At 35.2% G+C, this 26,400-nt stretch overlaps 1 protein-coding gene and 1 long non-coding RNA gene across 7 annotated transcripts; both read left to right on the forward strand.

Moving 5' to 3' along the window:
• The first annotated feature begins 7,791 nt into the window (after positions 1-7,791).
• LOC113302913 lies at positions 7,792-10,903 on the forward strand. Of its 3 annotated transcripts, none has more exons than XM_026551880.1 (5): positions 7,792-8,381; positions 8,874-8,984; positions 9,113-9,297; positions 9,579-9,653; positions 10,506-10,903. In XM_026551880.1, exons 2-5 carry the CDS (start codon positions 8,889-8,891, stop codon positions 10,546-10,548), a joined length of 399 nt encoding a protein of 132 aa, XP_026407665.1. In that variant the 5' UTR covers positions 7,792-8,381; positions 8,874-8,888; the 3' UTR covers positions 10,549-10,903. The 3 variants fall into 3 exon arrangements, with proteins under 3 accessions (XP_026407665.1, XP_026407664.1, XP_026407663.1); XM_026551879.1 differs by lacking the exon at positions 10,506-10,903 and adding an exon at positions 9,780-10,235 and having other exon boundaries at positions 7,793-8,381; XM_026551878.1 differs by lacking the exon at positions 10,506-10,903 and having other exon boundaries at positions 7,798-8,381; positions 9,579-10,235.
• Positions 10,904-22,692: 11,789 nt separating this feature from the next.
• On the forward strand, positions 22,693-25,832 carry LOC113306786. 4 transcript variants are annotated; one of them, XR_003338831.1, is made up of 5 exons: positions 22,693-22,816; positions 23,558-24,040; positions 24,233-24,340; positions 25,246-25,312; positions 25,605-25,832. It is a non-coding gene; the product is annotated as an uncharacterized LOC113306786 (long non-coding RNA). The 4 variants fall into 4 exon arrangements; XR_003338833.1 differs by lacking the exon at positions 22,693-22,816 and having other exon boundaries at positions 23,195-23,696; positions 23,934-24,040; XR_003338832.1 differs by lacking the exon at positions 22,693-22,816 and adding an exon at positions 23,195-23,293.
• Positions 25,833-26,400: the final 568 nt, after the last annotated feature.

Here is a 26,400-nt window from a genome sequence, read left to right on the forward strand (position 1 = left end):
TTAATTGGTATCAGAGCTTGTTTCTGAGCCATGGAAAACGAAACTACCATTGTGGGTGCAAAACAGTTCACGCCACCATCAATACAAGTTCCAATCCTCAACGCCACAAACTACACAGTATGGGCCATGAGAATGAATGTACTGATGAAAATCTACAAGGTGTGGGATACAATTGAACCAGGAACAGATGATGCAGATAAGAACAACATCGCTATAGGTTTACTCTTTCAAGCAATACCAGAATGTCTTGTTCTACAAGTTGGTGAACATGAAACTTCAAAGAAAATTTGGGATGCAATAAAGGCACGTAATCTCGGAGCTGATCGAGTTAAAGAAGCCCGTCTGCAAACCTTAATATCTGAATTTGAAAGAGTGAAGATGAAAGACACTGATACTATTGATAGCTTTGCAGGAAAGCTATCAGAGATAGCCTCAAAAGCTGTGTCACTTGGACAATCCATTGATGAAGATAAACTGGTAAAGAAGTTTCTCAATAGTTTACCAAGATCCAAGTATATTCATATCATAGCTTCTCTCGAACAAGTCTTAGATTTAAAGAAGACTAGCTATGAAGATATAATTGGAAAATTGAAAGCATATGAAGAGAGAATCCTCGATGAAGAAAACAATAAAGAAACTCAAGGAAAACTCTTGTACACAAACTCTTACCAACAAAACTCTGCGACAAGAGGAAGAGGTCTTAGAAGAGGTGGTAGAGTAAACAGAGGCCGAGGAAGGGGAGGAAGGTTTAACTCACAAGATAGAAAAACAAGTCAGAATGATCAAAACCAAGGGAAAGAAAAGAAGGATAGATCAAACATTATTTGTTACAGATGTGATAAACCAGGACACTTCTCCTCTGTATGCCCTGAAAGAATACAAAATATGGAAGAGCAAACAAGAATGAAACAAGGGAAGCAGATACAGCTCTTTTCATGCACGAAGTTGTATTCTTAAACGAAGGGAAACTAATACCAAAGAACTACGAATCAAAGGATGGTGAAGAAAGAATCTGGTATTTAGATAATGGAGCCAGCAATCACATGACTGGCAAGAGACACTACTTTTCTGAACTCAATGAGAAAATCAAAGGACAAGTGAACTTTGGGGATGGATCTTCTGTAGAAATTGAAGGGAAAGGATCAATTCTATTTCAGAGCAAGACCGGAGAACAGAAGCTTGTCACAAACATCTACTTCATCCCAAACTTACAAAGCAACATTCTAAGTTTAGGACAAGCTACAGAAGTTGGATGTGATGTTAGAATGCGACAAGATTATCTAACAGTTCATGACCCAAGTGGAAGACTTTTAGTTAGAGTCTCACGTTCACAGAATAGACTCTACAAGATAAGTCTCATGATTGGAAGGCCATTGTGTCTGAATATGAGACTGGAAGATCAGACATGGAAGTGGCATGCAAGATTAGGACACATAAGCTTTAGAACTTTAAAGGAAATGTCTCAGAACAAGATGGTTCGAGGGATACCACAGATAAACGATGAATCAAGGATCTGTGAATCATGTTTAGTTGGGAAACAAACGCGTCAAGGTTTTCCAAAAGCAACAACATTCAGAGCCTCAAAGCCTTTAGAGCTTCTTCATGCTGATTTATGTGGTCCTATTACACCACAAACCCTTGCAAATAACAAATACATATTTGTTATTATAGATGACTTCTCAATATATATGTGGTCTATTCTTATGAAAGAAAAGAGTGAAGCATTTGACAGATTCAAAGCTTTCAGAAATCTGATAGAAAAAGAGTTAAAAGAGGAAGTCAAAATGCTTAGAACTGATAGAGGAGGAGAGTTCACTTCCTTAGAGTTCAACAAGTTCTGTGAGTCAAATGTAATCAAAAGGCAACTCACAGCACCATATACACCACAACAAAACGGAGTGGTGGAGAGGAGAAACATGACTCTAATGGAGATGACAAGAAGTTCTTTAAAGGCTATGCAGGTACCTAATTATCTATGGGGAGAAGCTGTACGACACTCCACATACCTAATAAACAGGATACCTACGAAAGCTCTGAAAGACATGACTCCATATGAAAGTTTGCGAAAGAGAAAACCAAACATAGATCATTTAAGAGTGTTTGGTTGCAAAGCATACGCAAAAGTTGATTCTGCAACTCTTAAGAAACTGGATGATCGATCTCAGACTCTTGTGCATCTAGGAATTGAGCCTGGATCCAAAGCTTACAGATTATTCAATCCAACAACGAAAAGAGTGATAGTGAGTCAAGATGTGGTATTCGATGAAAAAGAAAACTGGAACTGGAAAGAAACTAATGATGGACCAAGTAGGGATCCAGGAATGTTTCACATGAGATGGGTTCAAGTAATTGATGAAGGCGAAGGACCCATAATCATCAATACCAATGGAAACAATGATGTTAATCAAGAAGAAGAAGAGAATAATGAAAACACTGAGAATAACGAAGAAGAAGAAGAAGAAGAAGAAGAAGAAGAAACACAAGAAGCTTATGCAAGGAAAATTCTGAAAGAAGCAGGACTTGAAACTTGTAATCCAACTAAGATACCAATGGAGTTTGGACTTAAAGTTTCAAAGGCACAAGAAGAAGCTGAGATTGATCCAACGAGTTATAGAAGAAATGTTGGATTCCTTAGATACTTGTTACACACAAGACCAGACTTGGCTTTCTTTGTGGGAGTAGCAAGCCGTTATATGCAGAGTCCACGCAAGTCTCATGGTGATGTAATAAAGCAGATATTGAGATATCTAAGAGGAACAATCAGCTATGTATTGAAGTATGGTCGAGGAGGATCAAAAGGAATTGTTGGGTATAGTGACAACAGTCATAATATTGACCAAGATGATGGAAAAGGTACAACTGGTCATATATTTTATCTAGGAGAAGCACCTATTACATGGTGTTCACAGAAGCAAGACACTGTTGCCCTCTCATCCTGTGAAGCTGAGTTTATGGCTGCAACAGAAGCAGCTAAACAATCAATATGGCTTCAAGAATTATTGGGTGAAATCAAAGGAAGAGAACCTGAAAAAGTTCTCATCAAGATTGATAATAAGTCTGCAATTGCACTCACTAAAAATCCAGTGTTTCATGGGAAGACGAAACACATTCACAAAAGGTATCATTTCATACGAGAATGCATCGAGAAAGAGGTCATTAACGTAGAACACATACCTGGAACTGAGCAGAAGGCAGATATATTAACAAAGGCATTGGCTCTGATCAAGTTTGAAGAGATGAGGAAATTAATAGGAGTACAAGATTTTTCTCAAGCACAGTTGAAGCTTAAGGAGGAGAATGTTGGATTAACTTCAATATAGAAGTCACTAACAAGCTGGTTAGGACAAGATTAGGAAATTGATGTAATCCTAAGGGAATTAGAAGTCATCTAGTTCTAAGAAAAGGAAAGACATGTAATAAGGTAATAGGACTAGGAAAAGGAATTCATAGCTCTATATATATATGATCATCAAAGTTGTGGTTGATCATATGAGCAAGATTAGAGCTTGTGTTTAGTTTTGAGAGATTTTGTGAACATCAATAAAGAGAGTTGTCTTTATATAAGCTAAGTTTCATCTTGCAGTTGCCATTACTAATACCCTAGACTCCATTTTTCCTATTTTTCTGGCGCGCCTTGCCAGTATCCTAAACCAAATTTTGTGCCATATCTCACATGCCATATTTCAGTGTTATCGTTTAATTTAATTATGTAACAGGAGAGAAAAAATTTAGCACCCATGACGATAGTGTCATACATTAACCAATTAAATTAATACTTTTTTAAGGAGTATGCATAAAGATAGACTCTCGGTATCTTTCTGGAAGTCCATACATTAAAAATTAGCAAGTTGCTCAAAAATGTCAACAAGATGATTGTTTGTTGATAATGATCAGTGAGCTTGGGCCTCTAATGGGCTAGAACAAAGTCATCATTGTGATTAATTATTACCACTTTCATTTAATTTGCTATTAATTACTATCCCAAACATCATCGGATGATTTTAATTCAGGAATAACATATTGGTTGTTCTCATGCTTCTTCCAAAAGAAAATGTTTCACGCATCTTTTATTTATTTGTTTGTTTTGATTGGATCTTCGGTAATTTTAACTAAAATTTGTATTTTACGAGTAAAAAATACATCACTAATGGGTACAGTTTACTTTACTGAGGAGATACCAAAATTCATAACCAAAAAATCAGCCAATTGACTTGGTCAACAAAATCTTACTCTTGTTCTACTTTTAAAGGAAAGCTTCAAGCTTAAAGGGCCTTATGTGATTACTTTGTTGTCCAACCACTAACTCAAAGTGAAAAACTCCTAGCTGGGTAGCTAAAATCTGGAAGAATATTCATGTATAAGGCGTGAAAGTTTGATTTCTATGAGGGTCATTTTTCTAGTGAGGACATGATATAAAAAGACAGGCAAAAGAAATGCATGCTCTGAAGATATAATCCATAAAATTTGAAGCATGTAAATCAATTCACTACGAGATCTAAGACTGTAAATTTCATTATCGCCTTATTCATCTTCATGATGAAACGGAAAATTTTAAGATGTTGGAGATAAATGAATAAACCCGAATTGGAGGGCTTTACACACAAAACGACTCATCAACTACTGTAAGTAAGGAAAACCGATGAGTCTGTTACGATTTTGGAGTCTAAATCAACATAAGTTAATATGGCGCTCTCACTAAGCTAGAATACAATATTCGTTGTTTCACGATTGATTGCGAAAGCGTGTACTTGTTCTTTATGGTCAAGCCCTGGTTCCTCCGATATTTTTCAACACGAAGGTATTAAGGACTTTGCTATAATAAGATACAAAATATTCATGCTTCCAAAACTCTTCGATGTATTGCGGCCGGGGTAGAAAGGGTTTTCGTATTTCTAAAAATTTCTGATATTAATTCAGCAGTAAAGTTTTAATTTCAGGCAAATTATAACAAGAAATCTTATTTTAGATAATATTATATGAATAACTTAAAGAATTCTATTGAATTCGATCTTAATTCTATAAACTTTCTGAAACATTTTGCTCTTAATTTAAATAGTGGTATACAGGTTTTACCGGCAAGGATCCTAATTCGTTATTGTGTATAGGAAGACAATTTTTAAGTCAAACCCCCTTTGCATAAGCTGAACAACTTGAGAGAGATATAAAGAGCAGGCATTGGCACGAAATACACTTAGGAAGTGGGTCGTGCCTTTTCAGTCAACCAAAAAGAGATTTAAACACAAAACAAGAGATGTAAATTTTACGAGCTAATCAAATTTGTATTTTTTCAATCACATGTACTGACAGAATTAATATTTTGCTAGCAGCTCCTAAATTGTTCTAGGTGTCCCAATCCATATCACCTAAACTATTTTCTTTTATTTTTGCTAAAATTGGGATAGCCTTTTTATGTAATTTTTGTTCTTTCTTTTTGATGCATCTTCTTTTGTTTTTGCTACTTCTGGTAGCTTTCTTTGTACATTCTTTCATCTAATAATATCTCTCTTTCAATCTAAAAAAACCCAGCGACCCCAAATGCTAAGCATCAATTTTCCTATTTCGCCTGGACCACCGCTCCTATAACATGCTCAGTCTCCAACTCTCCATTCCTAAGGCCCTGCAATTACAAGATAAAGCACAATTAGCAAGTTGCTTTCACTTATCAATGTTATCATTGCCAAATGACCGGTCGGTGATGATTAGTGGGCTTCGGCCTTTAGTGGGACAGTCTAGGAAATTCATAGTATTAATGAGTTCGTTTTTTATCTAACAACAACAGGAAATATGAATGGCATTTAGTAAATTTTTCATATAATAATTATATCGGGAGTATCATCAGAACCACGTATACATAAATAATTGATTATATGCTATTAGCTAAAAACAAATAATTAACGTGATTCTGATGATACTCCCAAAAGGAAAATTCGCTCAAAATCATCCATATTTAGGCCATTTAAGCTCCAAATGGTTGCATTTCCAGTTGATTTACTTGGATGTGGACGGCTTTTTGGCACCATTGTGCAGCTTTCATCACTACTATCTTAAGTGCTAACCTTTACCAATTACTGTTTGACGTGCATATACTGCATTGAAAGCATTTTGTACGACACAACAACCTTTAAAGCATCTTTCATGGTAACGTGGTACGTATTTTTTGTGGAAGTTGTTTGTTTGTATGATGTAAAGATCAAATTTTCATTAATTTGAGAAGATGAAAGAAAACCTTCCTGGTTAGTTTGGGGCTTATACAGATTATTTTGGGCCCATCACCACATGATAGAAGTGTTTGGAAATACTAAATTACGCTCTACACTAACCTTAATAATTCTAATTCTAGATTTATTTATTTTCAATTTCCATAATAATCAAAAACTAAAACTTAATCCCTAACAACAATTCAATTCGAGCGATTGAGTTAAATTCCTTTAATCCGCACCTTTAATCAATGATTTAATTATAAAATTTTGAAATTTTCTCATCAACTTTTTCTGAAAATCAACCAGAATCAGTTGATGTATGCATTAACGTATTCCGATTCTGGGTTGATGTTCCTCAAACACATAGAACACCCAGAATCGGTACATATTACTCGTTACAAAGATCGATTATAAGAATCGGGAATTATTCAGGTACATATGTACCGATTCTAGTAATTTTATTTTTTTCCTTGTTAAAATCGGCATATGTTCATCTCAATGTGATCCAATTATGGGTATTAAAACTGGCAGAGAACTTACAGTTTTTCCAAGTCTATAATTTGTCTACGGGTTCATTGTCGTAATTCATACATTTTTTATTATGTCATCATTAGTTTTTCTTCTCCTTTGTTTAGGCATTCCTTCATTGAGGAACTAATCATTGGTCAGTCATCAATTCATTAATTGGTTGAGCGAGAATCATTTACTACGGACTCACAAACTCAACAAGATTAAGACCCAGAATCGGTTCATATGTTAGGACATGTATACTGATTCTGTTGTAAACAGACTATATATCAATCTATGTTTACTGATTTCGGGCGTTCGTCATCAATAAAGAATACCAACTTAGAATTCGTCCATGAGTATATGAACATCCACCAAATGTGGATTGATTTTTTTTTTTTTAATTTTTTTTTTTATCATGTTTCGGTGATAAATCAACATTTGTTGATTTCTAGATTAACAAGGTTTAACATCTACTAATCAACCAAATTAAAAATAATTAATCAAGAATAAATTAGTCATTAAAAAAAATAATTAGTTAAGAGGAACCTCATTTTACTTCAAAATGTCTTATTTTACCACGTAGTGATAGGTCCCAAATAATTTGTCTAGGCCACAAACTAGTCAGGAAAAACTTCTCCAACCACAAACTGTGTTTTTTTAGTTTTAAACTTTTTAACCCATTGATCCAGATTATATATCTAATCATAATCATAGATAATGATGAATAGGAAGTTCACAACCTCTAAGAGAACCTCTAAAATTAGGAGATAACTCTGAGAATGTCAACTCTACTTAACTACTAGACGCATCATTTTTAGTTTCTATCTTTGCATTCCCATTGGAAACAATATTTTGGTTAAATCATTTAAAATCATATCTGGCCTTATATTGATGATATTTTCAAAATCTCATTAGAGATGCTATTACAAAATTAGGCATACCGATAACAGAAAACAATAAAGTGTTAGTCCACTATATTCTCACCAAGTTAGGTAAAAAACTTGGTACAACTAAAAACTAGAGTGTTAGTCCACATAATATTTCGTCTAAGGGCAGAGCCAGGTTTGTGAGAATGGGGTGCAACGAATTGTCTTGCTCTCTGGGTTGATATTCTTTATTGATATATGCACTAACGAATATGCAAGACAATTCTGGGTTGATATTCTATATAAAAAAAAGTGAATGAAGCTTGGGAAACTTGATCCTTGAATATGAATGTCTTAGAAAGATCCTTCAAATTAGAATTTGTATGAGTTGACCTCCCAAATATGCCTTCTCTATTTACAAAAATTTGCCAATAGGTGTTTCTCTCCCACTTTTTATCTTTTAGAATTCAGCTTTCAATTTCCTTTTACTAGAAAAGTCAAGTCCGAATTGAATACGGCATTTACCACTGTCCCTCTGTAAACAGTGGAATAATCTCTTTTCCAGTAGTTATCTTCCAATGAGTTTTTCTAAGTTTAGCTTTTGTGATATACAAACATTAATCTTTGATGCACATGATTTATCACTAGGTTCAGTACTTCCATTTCTTGCTTTATCTCCATCTCTCTTTATGTTTAGTGTGTGTATACATCTTCAATTTCCCTTAAACCCTAGACTCACTTGAGAAGTCAGGAGTTTCTGAAAGCCCTCAACTTCAACAATTTCTACTACTGCAGTGCAACTTGGGTATAAATTTTTCTCTTTCCTTCCTTAATTTTTTTTGTTAATTTGTGCAATTCTGGTTAAAATTATGTTGGGAAACCTAGGGTTTCTAACCCTTTCTCAGGTTGTTTTCGTTGCTATCTCATTTTGGTTGTGTCTTATGTTTTCTCTGGGATTAACGCTTGATGTAAAAGAGTGCATATAAACCAAATAATTTAAACCCAAATCTGTATATTTTGAGCATGAAGGATTACAATTGATTACTAGGTATTCTATAATTCGTTATGAATTTTGTTCTCTAATTGATAAATTAGGATGTACACGAGTTGTTTCGACATCTCAGAGTCATGGGTATTTAATTTCATGACCAATTTATATTCTTTTTGATTACTTATCTGAATATGTAAGATTGCCATGGTTGAAGCATTTAACAATAGCTTTTCTGCAAAATTGTTCAAGTGCTTTCTTATCCTTAGCTCTCTGTCATGTGCTGTGGTGAAACACTCCACTTATCAGGAACTTGTAGAAGATATGAAGAGGAGGGTTCTACTTATATGTATTGGAGTAGGTTTTCTAGGGGTCCTAGCTGCTGCACTAGGATTCGGTGCAGAATCTGAGAGGATCAAGGTATGGCTCTTTCCTTATAAGATGACGTTTTCCTGTATGGCAGTTATTAACAACGATTGGTACTAGAGTATCATCCATAGCGTATTTTGTGATTGGGATCTGGTTTAACTGAATGATCAACTTCGCAGGAATCTGAGATTAATTTTATCGATCCTGGCAAATGTACATACCCGAGGACCCCAGCTTTCGCCCTCGGATTGACTGCATTTTTTGTTCTTATAGTTGCTCATGCAATTATCAATGCTTCAGCTGGCTGTATTTGTTGTAACAAACTATCTGGTGCTTGGGTTACATTCTGTGCTGTCTTTTCCTGGTAATTGATTGATACTTAATGGTTTTTCATTTGTCATTGATACAAACCATGTATTCTTCATCCTCTAAAATGCTATATATTCTCATGAACGACTACAGAACTACTTAACATAGTCCGCGTTTAGCACAATAATATATTACTAACTTGGAAGGTTATCCTGTTTCGAATTTCAATCCCTGTGGCATTCTATGCTTGTTATTACTTTTTCCTTTTCATTGTATCTGAGGTATCATATACGTTGGTATCAATTTATAACGGACGAGTTGTGGAAATTATTGCAGGTTAATGTCTGCTCTAGCTTCTATTCTATTACTTGCAGGATCGCTTCTGAATGATCGACACACTGTGGATGAGAGGTACTCTGTTGACTTCTGTTACGAAGTTCTTAGGCCTTGGATATTTGCAAAAGGTGCAATATTGGGTCTTATAAGTGTTACCTTTGGGGTTCTATATTACCTCAACATATCTTTAATCAAAAACAGGAACCAAATGGGGACCCCTAGCAATACTGATAATCATGGAAATATCGCGATGACCCAACCTCAAGTCCCAGCTCAAATGACTCAACAACCAGTATTCGTTCCTGAAGAAACGTACAATCGGCGGCAATTCGTGTAACAACTTTGTGGCAATCAATAGTAAATTAGTCATTTCATTATGTCTATGTCTATAATATCCACAACATATAGTCATATAATCATATACATGGGTCTCAGCAACGGCTCGAAGAATAAAGCAAGTTTTCATTTGAATTCAATGCTGTGCACAGGATGATATAAATAGTACCCAAAAATAGCGTCACTGTTTTCTTCTTTTCTTTCCTTTTGCTATTTTTGGTGTTTTCCTATGACAGATCTTACAGACATGTATCTGACAAATTTTACTGCATCTGTTGCTCTGACGATTTAAAGATTTGTGGTTACAGGTTTTCATATGCACTTTTGTTGTTGAATTAAGTTAAAAATAGACTGCCGTGTTTTAATCAAACAACTGCAGTGTCTGAAATTTGTCCTTAAATCATGAATAGACAAGGTTTACAGGCTTGGGCACAATCATACTTTGTCTGCCATTTTTGATCTGTTACTAAGTTGCTTGAAACAATATCAATATCTGTCCGATTATATTTCTTTGAAGCTGCTCGTTGTTGGTTTAGTTCTAGTTACCACTTTTGTTATGGTTTTCTAACTTCCGATTCTCTTGGATTTTAGAAAAAAGAGTGAGATGCCAAGCTTCCCTGCCTGTTTGGCTTAATATCCCTTGGTGGGATCTGAAGTTGTTGGTTCAACTTCCCTGCACAATATACCTTTGGCCTGCGTACATCCAGCACTGTCTGTGTAACTCAAAGGTTGTGTAAGCCTTGAAGAGGACTTAGTGGGTAAGAACTATTTTCGCTTCTCCCATACTCCAAAATCAGAACTTGATTCCCAAATCCACTATTGCTGTCGTTGGTTGTTGAGTAATATGAGAGATGTTTCAAGACGTGACATTTTGTATTCACAATTTCCATAGGGATTGCCCTATAAAAGAACCAACAGACAAGGGAGCTGAGCTACACTTCTCATATGCCTTTGTATGGGGAGTAGTACACTTCTTAAGTATGTCTTGCCTGCTTTTTAGTCGACTGGAAAGAAGATCTAAACACGAAGCCAGAATTGTAAAATTTATGAGCTAGGATTTTACTTGCAGCTCTCGAATATTTCTAGCGAGGGGTCCCTTGCCCATTGCGCATCCTGTTTTAATGTGTCGGCCCAAGTTACATCAAAATTTGAGATCAATTCCAAATACCAAGCGCCATTTATCCTGTTTTTCCTGTTGCACCCCACCTGGATAACATGCTCATTCTTCCTCTCAGAGGCAAATGCCATAATCTATTGCGCGATAAGCAAAATTAGCAAGTTGCTTGAGATGCTAATAAGATAATGATTACTGGGCTTGTCCTACCTATAATGGGCTAGAAAAAAAGTCTTGATTTGATTTATTTTTTTTGATTCAAAGTCTTGATTTGATTATTACTGCGCATTTTATCCGTGATCCACGGATTTAACCGGGACCAACCGTATTTTTACGGATGGATGTCCGGACCGTTTGCTAATGGGTTGGACGCGGATTAGATTTTTGAAATCCAATGAATTACGGATCGGGTCTGGATGTAATCTTGAAAATTTGTTAGACATCCATATCCGTTAAATTAAGGACATTTATATAATTTTTAGAAAATATATAAATAGTTTTGGATTTTTTAAGGTGTTTGGCTGGAGTGTTGTCCATGACACTTCTATATTTATATACATATATAAAATGTGTAGTTTTTATAAGAAGTCATCTATATTAGTTTTATTTTGTCATTATAAATTTGAACCAACACAAATTTATTGGATTATCCGCATCCAATCCGTTTATCCGCGCATCCATTGGATGATGGATTGGATACAGATGCCAAATTGAAATCCGTAGTGGATTGGATTGGATGCGGATAAGTTAAAAACCGGTTCATACCGGCCCATGCTCACCCACAGCCTTACTGGAGGAAGAGTACTCAGACTAGAGAGCAGAGACCTGTTCTTGGGTTTACCATGAGCATGTAATATTATCCCATGCTTGTGTCTAAACTGTTTAGTTTAAGTGTGTAACCATTAACTTCATATCTTATGTGTGAGTATTTAATTCATATGAGCGACCTTTTCTTATGTGTTTCGAGATATAATATGAGAATAAATAAGATCATAGGATAGCCTAAGATAACAATGGATAAAATTTTGAATTTTTTTAAACCAAATTCAAGAATGTTAAGTAGATTTGTTTTGGCCTAACATGGTATGTTGTCCAGATACTTTATGCATGGATGAGATAGTGGAGTTTATTGAATGAAAGTAAATTGAAGTAAGGTAGACAATCTACTAGTATTTTTACTACAAGTGGTAACGTAAATCAGGAATTGTGCCACGATATCAAGTTAAATAGGTTTTTTTGTTGATTTTACAATCACCGTTGTTAAGTTGGATGCTTTTTTTTTTGTTTAATATGCTTTTATAACAAAAAAAAATAATCAATGTTGTTAAGTTGGATGCTATTTTTATTTAATCATTAGATTTGTGCCCTGTGCTATGCATCGGGCATTTCTTTTCCTTTTAGCTTGGTGAATCGCTGGGCGACGTCCCACCTCGTGGTGATGCATTTTTGATTTGTGTGCGCGGAATTTCATCATGTTCCGTGGTGATGTATTTTTGTTTTCTTATGGCGGGGCGATTACATTAAATAGGTGGAGAAAATATAGGAAATAAATACAAATTTTATTAAATTTTTTCTCTTTATTTTCGCATACATTTATGTTTTTATTTTATTTTCCCATAAAATATGTGTAAAACTAATTAAGGTTAAATTTGTGTAAAATACATGATTTTTTTTCCTTGTATGTATTATAATTTGGAATAAAAAATTGCTCGGAGCATCCATAATCACAACCAAAAAAGCGGACTAAACCCAAATATAGCGCGTGATTAAATCACGGTGGATGTACGATAGCCATATTTACTCTGATTTTGAAGGTTTGAGACTATAAAATGACGCCGACCAAGAATAAAATCCAATTTAATGGGACTTAAGTACAGTGAGCGTATGAGGTTAGGCGTCGGTAATGTTGGGCGTGGTTTAAACTTCGTATGATTGTTTGACGTTATTATAAAGAGCGTCTGAGTGAAGCGTTGGTATTATATGCTTCCAATCCAACGTACACTATACGTACACCCCGAGACAGGCGTGGTTATTAAGTTAGGCGTTAGTAAAACGTGCGTCTATGTTGAAGCTGTAGTAACATGTGCAAGCCCAAAAACATTACAGCTTACATTTTCAGCTAGTGGCAAACTACCATATTCTTTCGTAATTTCCCTCTAATACATGCCATGTTTGGAGTATCTTAATGCTCCACCTGGCATAAACGCTTTTGTCTTGATAATAGACGTAATCTGCTAACCCAACGCTTGGATTATGGTCCACTAATGCTAACTGTTTAGTGGTAAACGAACGCCCAAACACCAGGCGTAGATATAATCAAATCAACGCCCCACCTGACGTTCTCAATACATCCGTCCAACCCTTGAGCGTTGATTATATCAGCGTGTTTGGCGTACGTACGCCTCGTTCAATCGTACATTATAAACACGCCTCACCTTCATACGTGCACTATACATCCGCTTCTTATGAGACCCGTGCACTATCCGTCCGTTGGACTAAAGTTTAGTGTTCTACCATTGTTACCCCTCCAAAAAAAATCAATTTATTTTTAGTATTTGGTCTGGTTTTTAATATTAAATCAGTCCATGAATTTAGTTGCTCTAATAAGGTAAGTATTCGACTTCCATTTGGACTTCCATAAAATTCCAACGTGAAGTTAAGCAATTTTTAAACCAATTATATGTTGCCAAGTGTCTTGACCAAAATGCTCGTTTCACAAAACTCAAAAAAGGCCAATTTCGGCCAATAGAAAGTGAGAGTTTCCTCATCGTTCAACGTGGAAGCTTTATTTGCCTAGGCCTTTAAGTCTTTAGAATGTTGCTATTCTATGTTCTTTTTTTTCTCTGACAAGGATGATAATATTATTAGACAGAGATAAATCCTTAGCCAAATATACAAGAAGATTTGCTGGAGGCACATGCCACCATTCTCCCACATTACTAAAAACGCGGACAGATTTGGCTAAAGAGAATCTGCCACTTTACTACACACATTAGGTACATGATTACAACTCCACTTAAATCGTTGTTTAAAAAGACATACACACCTATATAATAGAGAAGAAGACTGCCAAGGTGGAAGAGACAAACCTACATTTATAGACATAATTAGACTTTTGCAGTTAGTTTCAAAGATGAGTTTGTCCCATTTATGAGCTTTAGCCCACTGCATAGCTTTAAGAAAAGTCCAAGTTCCAACATGATTAGCATGAACTACTCTTGTAAGAATTCCCTTTCCTGCAATTAGTGCCCCTACAAAATTTCTTGTTACAATGGCAATTCCATCTAAGCAAAAAGGCTTCCAAAAGGAAGCAACAACATTTATTTTCAATACATCTGGTGCTGAAGGAAGCCAATGATGCTTATATGATGAGAAGAACAAGAAGTAGCAGGTAAAGTAGACAAATACTTAAAAAGAAGGCGTAAAACAAATCGACAATTGATTGTAACTTATTGGAAGATAACTTGACCTCTGAATTTCCATATATGCCTGAAAGTTTCTAAGATTCAATGAATTGAATAAGCATCTGAAGCAAAATGGATTAAATAATTTGTTGAGGTCCAGAAAGTAAACCAATTATGAAGTGTCTGATACTGCATAATATAACGATAATGTTGAGGAAGACAAGAATTCCATATAGTTTTCATAAAGGGACACCTGAAGAAAAATTTGTTAATATCCTCAATATGACATGTATTACAAAGAACACAAGTGACATCTTGTATAACATCAGCATGTTGCAAGTTAGCTCTAACAGGGATTGCATTATGTACAAGTTTGCATAAAAAAATATTCAATTTATAAAGGATTTTCAGTTTCCAGAACTTCGACCAAAAAGAGGCAGTGAAAGAAGTAGGTGTTTAAGGTGAATTAAATTTGCATAAATGGTTGTAAGTAGAAGCAGTTGTGAATTTACCAATTGAAGTGAGAGGCCAAACTAATGAATCATCTTGTTGCAGATCAAGAGTAATGGTCAGAATTGTATTTACCTGAAGAGGAGTAAAAAACTGATGTAAAGGAGGAATATCCCATTCTGATGTATCTACATTTATCAATTGTGCCACTCATTGAATGTCACTGGTATTTAAATCATCCCATTTATACAAAGCAGTAGTTTCATTTAGAATCCAATTGTGTTTCCATATATTAATCGAAGTTCCATTACTTATCTTCCATTTCCCAAATTGTTGTATAATTTGAACACCATAAGCAATACTTTTCCAAATCCAACTAGAATTCTTATGTACTTGAGGAGGTTTATGCTTTAAATCATGATAGGGAAAGTACATACGTTTTAACAGTTGACCCCAAGGTTCTGAAGTATTATTCATCAAGTTCCAATCTAATCTTGCTAACATTGCAGAATTGAAATACGCGAGATGTTTCAGCCCTAAGCCTCCTAATCCTTTTGGAAAGCGCATCTTGTTCCAGGAAATGAAATGTTTTTTATTATGGTGGATAGAACTATTCCACCAATAGTTTTTTTGAATCTGATTTGTCGGATGGTAGTATCAGGAAGTTTAAGTACTTGCATATGATAAGAACTCATAGTACTTAGAACAGAGTTCAGTTGAGTAGTCTTACCTGCTTGGTTGATGATTTTACTATTCCAACCCTGAAGTCTTCCTTCCATATGATCCAAGATAGGTAGACAGTTCCTTGTTCTAGAATGATGCATAAGAAACGGAATTCCCAAGTATTTCTCTCCAAGTCCCATCCGCTTCATCTGTAAAATATCAGAGAAACGAGTCCTGAGAGTAGGAGAAACATTTGCTGAAGAAAATTGTTGATTTTTGAAGATTCACTACCTTCCCAGAAGCATTACTAAAATGATGAAGAAGATTCTGAAGTTAATTCAAATGAGCTGTTGAAGCTTCTAGAAATAGTAAACAGTCATCAACGAAGAATAAATGACTTCTTTCAGGACTATGTTTCGAAAGTTTCATGCCTTTTAAATTACCCAAATGTATTTGAGATTGAACCATTCTTGATAAAGCTTCCATAACATTGAGAAACAGATAAGGTGATGAAGGATCACCTTGTCGAATTCCTCGAGATGGAGTGAAGGTTGTTGAAGGACATCCACTGATCAGAAGCGAAATTCTGGTTGTAGTGATGCATTGATGTACAAGTTGTATCCAATCCTGGTGGAAACCAAAATGATGAAGAATATCAAACCGAAAGGGCCATTCTAACCTGTCAAATGATTTCGACGTATCCAATTTTAGTCCAATGTAAGAAGTTTTACCTTTTATTTTTTGTTTCATAGTATGGATAATCTCATCTGCGATGATGATATTGTTCTGAATATGCCTACCAGAGGTATAAGCACATTGCGAATGAGAGATCAGGTTACTTAATAAAGGTTTGAGTATGTTTGAAATGATCTTAGATATGATTTTGTAGCTTACATTACATAAGCTAATAGGTCTGTAATCTGTGGGAGATTGAGGATGTAAAAAATTTGGTATAAGAATCTGATATGTATGGTTTGTTTCTTTTAGCATGAACTTATAAATGAAGAAGTATTGAACCATAGATATTACCTCAAGACCCACTATAGACCAATATTGTTGATAAAAAGCTGCTTGGAATCCATATTTTTCCTGGAGATGCCCATGATATGGAAAACAACCTCTTTAATTTCCTGCTCAGAGGGAATCTGAAGAAGAATCTCATTATCTGCATCTATAACACATTTCTGAAAATTATTTAAGATTGAAACATTTGAGACATGCTTAGAAGTGGTTGAGATTGCAGAGAAGTGTTGTAGAAGAGTGCTTTCAATACCATCCTTATCATCATACCAAATATTTAAAGAATTTTTAATTGCAGAGATCTGATTTTTCTTTTTATTGTAGTTAGCATGAGATCGAAAATATGATGTGTTTCTGTCAGCATCATAAGAATGAACTCCTGCTTTTTGCATAAAAAATCTTTCTGAATAGCCAACCAACGTTAAAGAGAGCGAGTTATAGTAATTACTTCAGGATGACAAGTTGGAAGATTCAAATTTGAATAATGGTCCAGTTGTTGGTGCAGAGAATGAATGTAGGATTCAATGTTACCAAAGGAATGTTTTTTCCAAAGTTGGTGTTTTGTGTAACTAAGTTTAGATAAAAATTGGTATGAAGGAGATCCTAAAAAGGATTGTATTTATGGTTTCACACAAGATGTATGAGAAACCCAGCATCTATATAAGCGAAAAGGTGTGTTTATGTGTTCAACATACCTTTCTGTAGATAATAATATTGGTGAATGATCTGAAACCACTGCAGGAATATGCTGGAGATACGCTATAGAATAATTATTCATACATGATACATTGACTAATGCCCGATCAAGTCTAACTGCAGTGTACTATTATCAAACATGTGATTTGAACAAGTTGTTGAAGAACCGGAGAAGCCTAAATTTATTAATCTTAGTTGTTGAATAATTGGTCTAATCAAAATAGACTGTCGATGGTGAGAAGATCTGGAGCTCGTAGTTTCTAAATCATCCATAGTGAAACTCAAGTCTCCAATTAAAACCCAGGGAATGTCCACATAAGGTTGTATTTGTAATAAATATTGCCACTGAGCATTGTTTTCATCAGGGTCATGTGCACCATACATACAACTTACAAGTATATCGAAATGATGTGAGTGAGTATGCAAAATGACATGAATAGTATTCCTAGTAGTATGCATGATTTCTAGATCAACACCATATTTCCAACCAATTGTGATACCACCAGACAGACCAATTGCTGAAGATAAAAATGCATGGTAGAATCTTGAGTTTTGGTTTCAGAAAGAAAAAATTTATAGTTACCAATACAATTATAAAGATAATCTCTAGTAGCGGGGTTACCAAAACCTTGATAGTTCCACGACAAAAGTTTCATGTTTGAAAAATGATGTTGTAAAAGGTAATTGAAGGAATATGATAAAAAAAAAAAACAAAAGGAAAGTAATGGTAACGAGTTGTAAATTTATAAAACGGTACCTGATGTGAATCATCAGTGAGGACTCGATTCATAAATCGATTCCGAGCATTAATGTCCCAAAAAGTAGGCTCAGAGTTAACATTGTTGTGGGCTTCCACATGACGAATATGTCTTAATGGTTTAGCATAAGATTCATTAAGTTGAATATTCTGAGCAATAGAAGCTTGAGTTGCATTATTATGATGATAACTGTTAGAAGCTTTGATGGCTAGAAGAAGCATGGTTAAAATCGTCATCTGAGAGGACAACAATGCTTAAATTGAGAGCTCACTTCTTAGGAATATAGTTACGACAACTAGAACTAGTGCTTGCGATGGCCACTGAATATTGTGGATGGGGTATATATTGCTCTGTCAGCTGGTGCAGTAGAAGAGTCTGATTGCGAATCAGCTGCTGTAAAGTAAGATAAAAGCATTTCATATAGAGGACCAGGTTGGGAAGGAACTGATTCTGTAAAATATGATCTCCATTAATGACCATGTTGCATAAATGAAAATGCGGGGGTCTAACAACCACACCCAACAATTCGAAAGGCAATCTGAGAGGACTTACTCCAATACACTTTTCAAAGAATCAACTAGACAGTCAGACTCAATCTAGAATAAAGTATATCAAAGAGTGTAATATCTCGAGCTCTCGGTTTAATTCTTACTCAAGAAAAGAGAAATCTGCGAGTCTATTTAAATACAAGAGAGATAACTTGGATGGTACCAAAAACCAATATCTAAGTGTGAATTAATGTAAATCAACAACCAAAGGTTGGATATTCTAATTAATTGACTGATCTAACGCACAACCTATAATATTTCAATTATATAACAAAATATAATGCGGAAAGGAAATAACACATACACCAGAATTTTGTTAACGAGGAAACCGCAAATGCAAAAAAACACCGGGACCTAGTTTAGTTTGAACACCACACAGTATTAAGCCGCTACAGATACTAGCCTACTACCAATTTACTTCGGACTGGACTGTAGTTGAACCCTAATCAATCTCACACTGATTCAAGGTACATTTGCGCTCCTTACGTCTTTGATCCCATCAGGATACTACGCACTTGATTCCCTTAGCCGATCTCACCCACAACCAAGAGTTGTTACGACCCAAAATCGAAGACTAGATAAACAAATCTGTCTCACACAGAAAAGTCTATATGATTGAATAAATCTGTCTACCACAGAAATACCCAAGAGTTTTTGTTCCGTCTTTTGATAAATCAAGGTGAACATGAACCAAATGATAAGACAGACTTATATTTCCGAAGAACAGCTCAGTATTACCAATCACCTCATAATAATCTAAATCGTATGATGGCGAAACTAGATATTGTGGAATCACAAACGATGAGACGAAAAATGTTTGTGATTACTTTTCTATCTTTCCTATCGGAGAAATAAATCTCAAGCCAATATTACAATTGTACTCGTACGATAGAAGCAGCAAAATCAGATCACACAACTACAAGAGAAGTAGTATCGGCCTGGCTTCACAATCCCAATGAAGTTTTCAAGTCGTTAACCTACAGGGTCTCGAGAAGAAACCTACGGTTAAAGGATAATCGAATCTAGCTATAGAACTAGTATCACACAGGAGGTGTGGGGATTAGGTTTCCCAGTTATTAGAATTCTCCTTTATATAGTTTTCAAATCATGGGTTGCAATCCAAGTTTCTTTGGTAACAAAGCATTCAATATTCATCGTTAGATGAAAAACCTGATTCAACCAAGCTAATATATTTCAACCGTTAGATCGAACTTAGCTTGTTACACACAAATGAAATGTACCCTCATTTAGGTTTATGTAACCGTACCCAAACGTGTACACTCATGTTGGCTCAATAATTAGTTAACCGAGGTTAGCCATATGTTTACTCTCATATTAACCTTATTCATCTTATCCATAACTAGTTCAAATGACTCAAATGAAACTAGTTAAAGAGTTGTTCAATTGCATAGAAGAACACAATTGAAACCAAATCGGTTTGATTCACTCGAATCAATCATGAACATTATAGCCACGGTTTACAAAGATTGCATTCCTTAAGATTTAAATGTTTAAGTTCATGAACAAACCGATTTGACAAAATAACCAGCTTAAGTATGTGTACGGCTATGCGTACTTAAGCAACTGGATTTGAGTTTGTTAAGTTTCCAAACTCAGAAGAAATTCTCGGTTCAAAAACTCCCGCCAGTATGCGTACGGGCAGGGGCGGAGCCAGCACATTGCAAGGGGGTGCACTTGCACCCCCTGTCCAGCTGGCTCCAAAGCCCATTTCAAGCCCAATTAGAAATTTATTTTTTAGTATCCAAGCCTAATTTTACATTTTTGCACCCCCTAAAAAAAAATTGCACCCTATAGCAGAATTTTGCACCCCCATCCAACATTTCTAGGCTCCGCCTCTGCGTACGGGTACACATGCTTAAGGTGACTAGTTTAGGAGTTTGTAATTCCCAAACTCAACAAATATTTTCGGTTCGAAAACTTCCTCTAGTATGCGTACGGGTACGCATACTTAAGGTGACAATTCCTAAACACGGCTGATATTTTCGGTTCGAAAAATTCTACTAGTATGCGTACGGGTACGCATACTTATGCTGTCTCCTTCACCAATTTTGTATACACATATGCATACACTTGGTTCCCGGTTTATGGATTTATACACTAATGTGCGAACACACTATATATGCTTATATCCAAAGATGGTTATCTCATCAACTCTTAATTTCGATCATTGAAACTTTCTTAGAGGACGTCATATAATTGTTGTTCACAAACTATTTTTCGTCAAAGCGATTTTCAAGTTATTGAAATTATCATAAAGAAACATTCCAAGCCAACACCAAATGATTGTATCACACAAACCATGTTAGATGTAACTCGAAAATTTTCATATGATCTCATTCGGACTTTCGTCGCGAATGTAAGATGAACATGGATAAAGCGAAAGCTTTCCAACACATATTTCGAGAAATATATAAGCGAGATAAACTCAGCTCGAAATCTCAAATGTGTATAATAGAAAACTATATCATAACACGACTTATGTCTCAATATAGGAGATAGAGTAGAAATAGACATTCCAAGTGATAGATGAGTTTAAGTCTCCACATACTTTTTGTTGATGAAGTTCCACAAGATCCTCTTAGTAGTTCTTCGTCTTCAAATGATGAACGCCGAGAGATTTAAGCTCAACTACACTATCTATGTCCTAGTCCATGACATATATAAATAGGCTAGAAATAAAGACATATAGTTTTCATCACTAACATTGACAAACATGCCTGAGATAGCAATGCATGCGAGTTCGGCCGAGCAATGCTCTAACAATAAATAAATCAACTAGTTCTTGAGGATTGCGTTCCAGTAGGATAACTTGTTCAACAGATGGACCAAAATTCCTAACAATTCTTTCCATATTGAGTCTACGAGTTTTACGATCACCACATAAGTTACTATCATGGTCATAACTTTACATTCTTCACAAAGCTTGTAAGGATGTTTTTTCAAAAAAGAAACCCACCCATCTTGAAACACTTGTAGCATTAGTAGCATGAATACCTTTGTTCATAGGTGTAGTGACATTCATCATAATCATGGCTCTGAACTTATTAGAGGAAGTGGGATAAACAACACCAAGTTCTACAACAATTGTTTCTCCAACAATATTCCCCAAAAGACTAAGTATTTCTGGGTAAGTAAATTCAGGAAAAAGGTATTTGTATTTAAGTCAGTTGAAGTTAAGTCTTTGGTATGGAAATAGAGGGTGCCAATCTCTAAGAACTATAAAATGACCATCAAAATTTCAGGGTCCTCCAAACAGAATCGCTTCTTTGTCTTCAGTGGTACAAAATCTAATAGAAAAGATATTAGGTTCTAAAGATCTTACCATGAGTTGCCATTGATTGTTCCGTTTAAGATGCGTCCATATAAACCTAGCTGATTTTTCAGTATTCTGGCATAACATAATACCAGGAGCAAACAGTTTACCAGCCAAACAAATCTTTCAATCTCTAATTCCCTGAGTTAGAGAAGTAGTATATTGACTAACAACTCTAGCTCTAAGTTGATTTTCTAAAGTAACATCCTCCATATGATGAGAAAGGTTAGTGATATTATCAAACATATTGAGAATATTTAGAGTAAGCCACAGGAAAAAGGACTAAGAGGTATATGAAAATGATAGTTTGAGCAGGTATTTATAGATAAAAAATAATTGGTATGTCTAATGTTTGAGATATATAGTCGATGATAAGTATGAAGATGTATTGAAAAAATAGGAGGTGAGCTAGACAGGGTGTGATGCAGAGAAATAAAGTAGACATATCCAATCTTCAATTTCCATGTATCAATTAAGATCAAAACATCGATTAAACAATAGTAAACACTACACCAAATTCAAGGATTAGTAACAAGAATTCGCAACAGCTTATCCCCTGTTGCGAATTTTCGGTTGCGAAATTTTAGCAACTGTTCATCACACTTACAAAACTTGAACTGTCGCGATCTGTTACGATTCGCAACTAAATCGAGTTGTACGCGTGCAAAAAGTGAGTGTGGCTGCCTACACTTTCAAACTGACTCATTATTCAGCCCAATCAGATACTAGGGAAAGCTGACTCAGTTGTCTTATCCCTTCTATCATCGAGAAACCTCTTTTCTCTCTCATTTTCTTTCATCTTCTTTCTCTCTCGTAGTTTCCTTCTCCCTGTGAATTTTTCTATTTCTAATACCACCACCATCGTTATCATCAACATCAAAACCAAACCCTTAGTATTGTCGTTGAGGAATAATGGTATCGTCATTACCAGCATATGAACAATTTCTTCTGCTTTTTTATTTCACTTCTGTGAAGTAAACCCTAGATTCAGATTTGTTTTCTTCTCCTTTTGATTTTTTCCGCTCAAAATCTTTAGCCCGATTACTAATCTAGGTCGGATTCATCCTCATCAGGCTATTTTCTGGATTTTTTCCCTCCTATGGAAACTCTAATTTGTTCACAATAAATTACAATTTTTGACCTAATGAGGGACATTGGAATTAATCCGATTGCAAGCGAAGCTGTGTTCTTTGAGTTTTTTTTTTTTTTTTTTTTTTTTTTTTGCACGATTCTAAATCAATGCTAAAGATGAGATCTCAATATCAATATCTGTTGTTAGCTTTTGCTGCAGGATGTACGGACAGATTGATATGTGCTTCTGAACTTTGGAGCTTTCAATTATGCTTGAAAGTCTTATCGTTGCATATAACTCGATTAGTATATCAACTACTTGTATGCTGGTTCTTGCTCACTTGTTTTGTATTTGAAATATCTCTTTGACCTCCATGGGAAATAGTTTAGTGGCTAGAATCATGTTTGTGCGCAGAGTGAGTGGTCACACATTGAAATTTTTAACTGGGCTTAGTTCATTGAGTGAAGTTCTAAGTGTGCAGTATCTTGTTGTTGTAACTATGACTGCCACTCTTGACAATTAAAATATTTTGTTCCTACCTAATCGAAACTATTCATCACTTGTTTCTTTACGTGGTATTGCAGGACGCTGTATCCATCTTGCCAGCCTTTCACTAAGGATAGTTGTCATCTACCACCAAATGAATTCATGTTACAACAGCAATGTCTTTGATATCCTACTTCCATGAACCAAAGAGCTATCTCCCTGCTCACAAATTGGAATGTGTTGTGCTTCAGTTTATGACTATCTTTTCCTTACTTTCTCAATTTATTCAGTAGTGTAGACAAGGACATGACATTTTCTGTTACACTACATATCCTAAAAAAAAAGTTTCTATTTGTTTTCCTGTTCCATTGTAAACTAAAAAAAATGCTCTCAGTGACTCATATTCTTTTATGTTGGTAAATCCTCTGGGTGTACTATGAGTTATAAGGTTGATTAAACCGTTTTCTGTTACAGAGAATACAAGACGGTGGTGTGAAAGTTCTTTCAATGTTGTGCATTGTGGCAGAGAATGCACAGCCATATCTGTTTGGAAGTGTATGCTGTTTTCCGATGATGCACAGGTCTGGTATCCTAGGATTTTCAGTAGACCTGATCCTTCCCCTTCTTTAACGTTTATCATGAAATCATGCAACTAATTCAGTTTCAGGTCAAGAACTTGAGGAGGAGGTCTTACCATAATAGCTATGTCTACATAAGAATGCTCATGATTTTATCCCCTAAACATCGTACCATGGTTGGTTTTTTAATTTCAGTATGATAGAGGGAACCATCTTGCCAGCAAATCACAAAGCTAGTTTGAGGTGGAGGATTGCTAAGGACAACACATTGAGGAACTTAGGTGCAGTCCTCCAGATGAGGAGGTGAATTGTTTTATCCCATGACATAAATTCAGTATTGTAATTATTTTGTTGTCTAGAAATTTTTTGTCATTTACTGTGAATTGGAAGTATATACCTTGCGATTACGACCCATATATATATATATGTATGGGTTGATGTATATTTTTAACTTTGTACATTTGAGTAGATAAAAGGATTTCATTCAACCAGTAAGGTGTCGTTATAGGTCACTGAGCCCTTTGTATACTTTGATCTTTATTTAGTTCCGACTTTGGTAGTGTTAATTATAAATCTAAAATCATATATTTCGTCATCGTACTCGATCTTCCTTTTAGATGTTTGGTTGTGCTTATGCATGGTATTATTGTAACAAAGAAATATGGAAGGACATACTGATATAGGTTGTCGGTTGTCAGTTTTAGTTTTATCAAAATTTAATAATAACCAGGCTTAGGTTAAAAAGGAATGTTATCGATGCCCTAATGTGCTATCATTTTAAGTATTGGGAACAATTTGGAAATGACACTTGGGTTGTCTTGGGATAACTAATTATCGCACCCTAAAACAATACTTATCATGGTGGGTAATGTATCTAGTGCTGTGTGATTGTTGATGTCACTGCTTGCTATACATTATGAAATATTCTCATGGTATATCCAGCTGATAATAATTCTGCTCATAAGACTTTCTTCTTTTAGTTGAGAAGTTTTACTACCTCAATTCACAGTTGGTGATACTGCTATGCTATGCTTTTAAGGTGTTTCCTTTATTTCATATATGTGCTGAAATATATACGAGTACTTGCTTACTAGAATCATATCTGACCACTTTTAAATGCTTTAGACTAGCTCCTTAAGTGATGATACTAATCTTTATTAATTTTTTTTATTTAAGCTTGACATACGTATTCGTGTTGTTTACTGTAGGGGAAAGTTTCCTGTAGACTTAGCAGAAGGGGCGCTCTGAGCACTTTGCTTGCAAGCACTAGGTCAGGTACTAAATTGCGCGTCAAAGTTACTTGGTTTATCTGCGTATCTGAGTTTGTTTTTATTTTTATTCCATCCCTCAAGCTTGTAGTAAGCTTTTTATTTAATCTCAATGGATATGATATTCAATTTGCATCAATCCACCTTGCTTGAAGTAAATGACTTATCTGTTGCCTTTTACATAACCCATTTGGTTATGAGTTGGTGTAGTGCTTGTTACGAATGAATGTCTATAGAATTAATCTGCAAGTGGATGTCATAGAGCGGTCTGATCAATGTGGTTGTTATTGTTGTGGCAGAGACACCAAAGGAACAAAGGGACTGTCAAAGTGAGAGCCTAGCATGTACAAATTCAGGTCCTGCTCATAATTGGCGACCTTGGCTAAAAGTGGGGAGTGAATTTTAGATTGTTATATCATGTTTTTGAAATGTAGGAAATGTTTCTATATTTCCCATTTATTTGATACTTCACACTTAATGTCTCTAGTAACTTTTGATACTTTATGTTTGTTATATAGATGAATTGATGATGCTTGTAGGTTTGAACTTAAAGGTACTTATACTAATATTGAAGTATAGGCATGCATCTGATTTCTCTTACTGAAAAAGTTGGTTTAACTCTGCTTTAGACTGATATTGATTTTGTTACACAGAACTCTAATTTTGACCAGTCAAAACCACAATTTTTTTAATGTTGCCAAAATTTCGCAACGGAGTAATACTGTTAAGAAATTCCAGTTTCGTAATTGTTCTAACTGTTGCGACCACCTAATTTCTCTACTGTTACCAACTGTTGCGAGAATTTTCCGTTGCAACATGTTGCAACCCTGCTTTGCAACTAAAGCACGCCGTTACTAATCACTTAAAATGGTATAGTGAAAGATGCACCACTGAATATAAGATAAGCCAACAAACCTGTAGCCAATTAAACTTGAGCCAACTAAAAAAAAGGGACATTACTGCAATCACAGATGGAGACATAAAGTTTTCAATGCTGCATATCACTGTAGGAAAATAACAAAAGAAATTAGAAACCAAATTAAAAACGAGAAACGAGAAATTCGAATCAAACAACACAACAGTAGCGGAGAGGAA

Source organism: Papaver somniferum, chromosome 8 (assembly GCF_003573695.1).
Source record: "Papaver somniferum cultivar HN1 chromosome 8, ASM357369v1, whole genome shotgun sequence".
In the NCBI taxonomy this organism is placed as follows: Eukaryota; Viridiplantae; Streptophyta; class Magnoliopsida; order Ranunculales; family Papaveraceae; genus Papaver; species Papaver somniferum.